At 31.1% G+C, this 3,904-nt stretch overlaps 1 protein-coding gene across 2 annotated transcripts in view; it reads left to right on the top strand.

Moving 5' to 3' along the window:
* Nucleotides 1–202: 202 nt before the first annotated feature.
* Nucleotides 203–3,904, top strand: part of LOC105461613 (WD repeat-containing protein 26) — a 25,840-nt gene continuing 22,138 nt past the window's right edge. For both annotated transcript variants that reach the window (XM_011708121.1, XM_011708115.1), the window contains exons 1-3: nucleotides 203–785; nucleotides 1,140–1,388; nucleotides 2,144–2,303. In XM_011708121.1, coding sequence (XP_011706423.1) covers nucleotides 772–785; nucleotides 1,140–1,388; nucleotides 2,144–2,303 — 423 coding nt within the window. In that variant the 5' untranslated portion in view covers nucleotides 203–771. The remainder of the gene's footprint in view (nucleotides 786–1,139; nucleotides 1,389–2,143; nucleotides 2,304–3,904) is intronic.

The raw sequence follows: 3,904 nt of genomic DNA, 5'->3' as shown, positions 1-3,904 counted from the left end.
TTACGTATTTTAAATAAGTTTATGATATACGTTTGTAGCTAAGATTTTAAACCTCTTTTATTTCATTTCTTTAAATTACACGCCTTTGTACTACCCAAAACATGGCGAAGGGTCACGTGACTGGGTAACACAAACATCAAAGGTTCCGACTTAACTGTCGTAACTGTGTATGATTAAACTGTGGCCAAGACCCCGAGTACGTAACGAGCGGATGTAGTAGGCGCGACGATCGCTAATCTATCTGCAAAGAAGAACACGACGTGACGTAAACGACGGATCCAAACAAGTATCAGCTGTGTTGCAGTCATTGTTCCCTGATTCGTATTAGTTTTGGCAGACACATTCCGTTTCTCTCGACATTCGCCATCGAGTCTCGCGGCTGGCGGAAACGACGGGGATAGCGACGGTGGCTGGTCCGCACTAAAGGACACGCGAGGAAGTGTGAACGTTTTTAAGATCTGACGCGACAAGTGGTGAGGAGAGAAAAAAACGGGGGAAAGCTAGGCCAGGGCTCTTTTTTTCGTTCTTAACGCAATCGTGGCTGCGCGCGTGCTTTTATCCCGGCCCCAGTCTCAATCCGCGCCACTATTCGCCAACGGTTATCCCGGGGGACAATAATAGTGTGAAAAACGGGGCGGTACGCGCATAAGCCTGGCCTCGAGCAGCGAGTCGGACGACGGTGGACTCGCTCCGCCACCGCGCAAAAGGTCCCGTAGTTCTGTACCGACTACCCTAAGACCAGCGGACGAGCACCACTCCCCTAGTCCAGATATGGATAATTATCGGTAATGTATTGTATTTTTCAATATTTTTTGGTATGAGCTCGTAGGTGGAATTCTGCCATATAAATTCATGGTTTTTGGAGTTTTGACACATTTTTATATGTTCCATTTTTTTTTCTTATAAGTCTTTTTTTAATATGCTTGTATTCTTTACAAAACTCTTTTTATATAATTATTAATAAATTATACTTTCTTTTTTGTTTGATATATTATTTATGGTGGATTTAAATTTTTAATGATTTGAAAATCTTGAAAAAATTGAATCTTAAATTCTATCAAAATAGGATATATCAGAATAGGATATATCCTCAAGTGAATATGATGATATTAATATTACTATTCTGGATAACGTTCCAGTATGCACGACAGTGTAATGCAACAGCAGGCCTCAAATGGTGGTGTATCTTCTGGACTGCAGCAAAATGGAGCTAAAGCTGATTCTGGTGGGCCTCATGCCAATGGCAATCTGTTGCCGGAATCAGATAGTGACATTAATGGTGTGAACGGAGATATAAATCAAAGTTTGGGACCACCAAAAATAATGGACAAAACTAATCAGGACATTGTGAGACTTATTGGACAACATTTAAAGACAGTTGGTTTAGAGTACGTAACATGATTTAATTTCTCAGTTTAGTTTATTAGTTAAAAGATTTTAGTATAAAAATATAAGAAAGTAATTTGTTTTAAATTTTAAATATAAATATATTAAAAATTTTTTTATTTAATTTATATTTAAACTTTATTTTCTTATAACATACCAAGTTTAGAATGTGTTTATGTATATATACACGTACACACACACGTACACGTATACACATACAAATGCACGTGCGCGTGTACGCGCGCCTGTGTATATATACATATGTATATACACGTCCATACCATAAAACAGTGGTTGTTTTGCCAGAATAAGATATCAAATAATCTTTTTTTTTCTTATTCATGTTTATCAAAATAATTATCTAGTATATATTTACATGGTAAGAGCTAATGATAGAACAATTATATAAATATAACTAGTAGATACTATTATATCTGTTAGTTATATTTATTTTATAATGGCATAATTTTTGAGCATATCAAAATATTTTAATCATTACGATAAATATAGATGATTTAAGTTTAAATAAAACTAATTATTTTTAAATTATCTTAATGATAAGAATTAATACATGTTAATAATATTATTACATGTAGTAACTTTGATGTAGATAAAACATTTACATTTATTTAAATATTTATACTCACCTGTTCATTTATTAATAGAAATTTTTAAAAAATCCTACACTTAAATTCTTCAGATTAAATAAGAAGCATAATTTATGGTTAACAAGTAACAAAAGAAATATTATTTTTAGTCGAACAGCAGATTTGCTTATGCAAGAATCGGGCTGTCGTCTAGATCATCCTGCTGCAGCAAAATTTAGGCAGCATGTTATGGACGGAGATTGGAACAAAGCAGATCATGACCTCAATGAACTTAAGTCTTTTTTAAATAGTGCAAACCAGAGTTTAGTGGTAAAGTTTTTTCCTATATAATTAATAATTGCAATAAAGTGTTTTTAAAACGTTTGCTGAAATTTGACATATTCTACTAATGAAAAGAAAAAATATAAATATTTTGTATGTATAATTTTTATTATTTTTATTATATATGGTATATTAAACATTATTTTTTATTATTTTTTATTATATTTTTTATTAATTTTTTATGTATATACATATTTAATATATACAAAATAAAAATACATTTCTTTTTACTACATGTATGTATATGTGCAAAATATACACATACAAAATATAGATCATTAGATATAATCTTTTAGCGTTTTTCAGTAGGAGAAACTGAGTGTGCACCGGCACCGTCGCTTGGAGCTTTTACCGAGTTTCTGCATTAAAATGCAAAAACTCGGCATCAAGTCTTTCAATGAAATAGCGTGCATCGCCTTCGTGCATTGAAAAGCCCAATAAAACACGCTGCTCTCGACAAGTGTGCACTCAGTGGCGCATCAATGCGACTAGTGAAAAACGCTATTTTATTTGCTGGAAATTATATTAATATATTACATAACTTTTGATATTTAAATTAACAGTGAAATATGTAAACATTGTTTGACATTGCTTAAAATGTAAACAATTTAATGGAAACTTAAATTTTGTAACAAAATTATAATTTTTTTTAAAAAAGGCTTATCATTTATATAATAATTTTTCTGAAAATATTTTAAATTATTAAGAATGAAATTATATATTTTTAATTTGGAATTATTTTTAAATTAATCCATGAATATAAAACTTTCGTTTTCTTTGACAACTTTTTAATACAATTTGGCTAAGCTTAAACAAAATATTCAAAAATTGCAATATTTTTCTTATTTGTACGCACGGAGACAGAAATGCCTAGCCATCTGAACTTACAGGTGCATACATATATACATATATATGTATATATATATATATATATATATTCAGTGAGGGGCAAAAGTTCTGGAACGGTTAATTATTTCAGAAAGTATTGTGATGTATATGTGTTATGAAAGGTTTTATGGAAAAATGTTTCAAACAAAAATTACAGGGTTTAAGAAAATCTATTAATTGGTGATATTTATTTGAGTTTTGGTTGACCTTGAAAAGCGCGGTTGAGGTCAACATAAAAATCTTAAATGTAAACCCCTATTTTTTGTTACATATTTTTGTAGCTGATCTTGAGAGCTTTTCAAAACACTATGATAAAGTTATTTTTATTCAGTACTTTTTGAATTATAAGGTTTGAAAGTTACAGGCTGCGTTCCATAATCACACTTTTGACGCTTTCAACGTTCACGGAAACATTTTATCCTTGTGTATCAAATGTTACAAGGATAAATCATACAACGCGTAAGCATTAAAACGGAACGCTTTTTATTTTTTTACTTCAAATATCAGCGGTATTTATAATTTTCAAGTCTTATAATTCGAAAAGCACTTAATAAAAAATAACTTTATCAGTGTTTTGAAAAGCTCTCGACATCAACTACAAGAATATGTAACGAAAAGGTTTCCATTTAAGATTTTTATGTTATTACCTTGTTGTTTAGGCCGGTATCTTGCAAATTCAGATGGCTAGGCATTTCTATCTT

The sequence above is a fragment of the Wasmannia auropunctata genome, unplaced genomic scaffold (genome assembly GCF_000956235.1).
Source record: "Wasmannia auropunctata unplaced genomic scaffold, wasmannia.A_1.0 LD336099.1, whole genome shotgun sequence".
NCBI lineage: Eukaryota > Metazoa > Arthropoda > Insecta > Hymenoptera > Formicidae > Wasmannia > Wasmannia auropunctata.
Note: the sequence above shows the minus strand (reverse complement) of the source record. Positions and strands in the feature narration are given on the sequence as shown.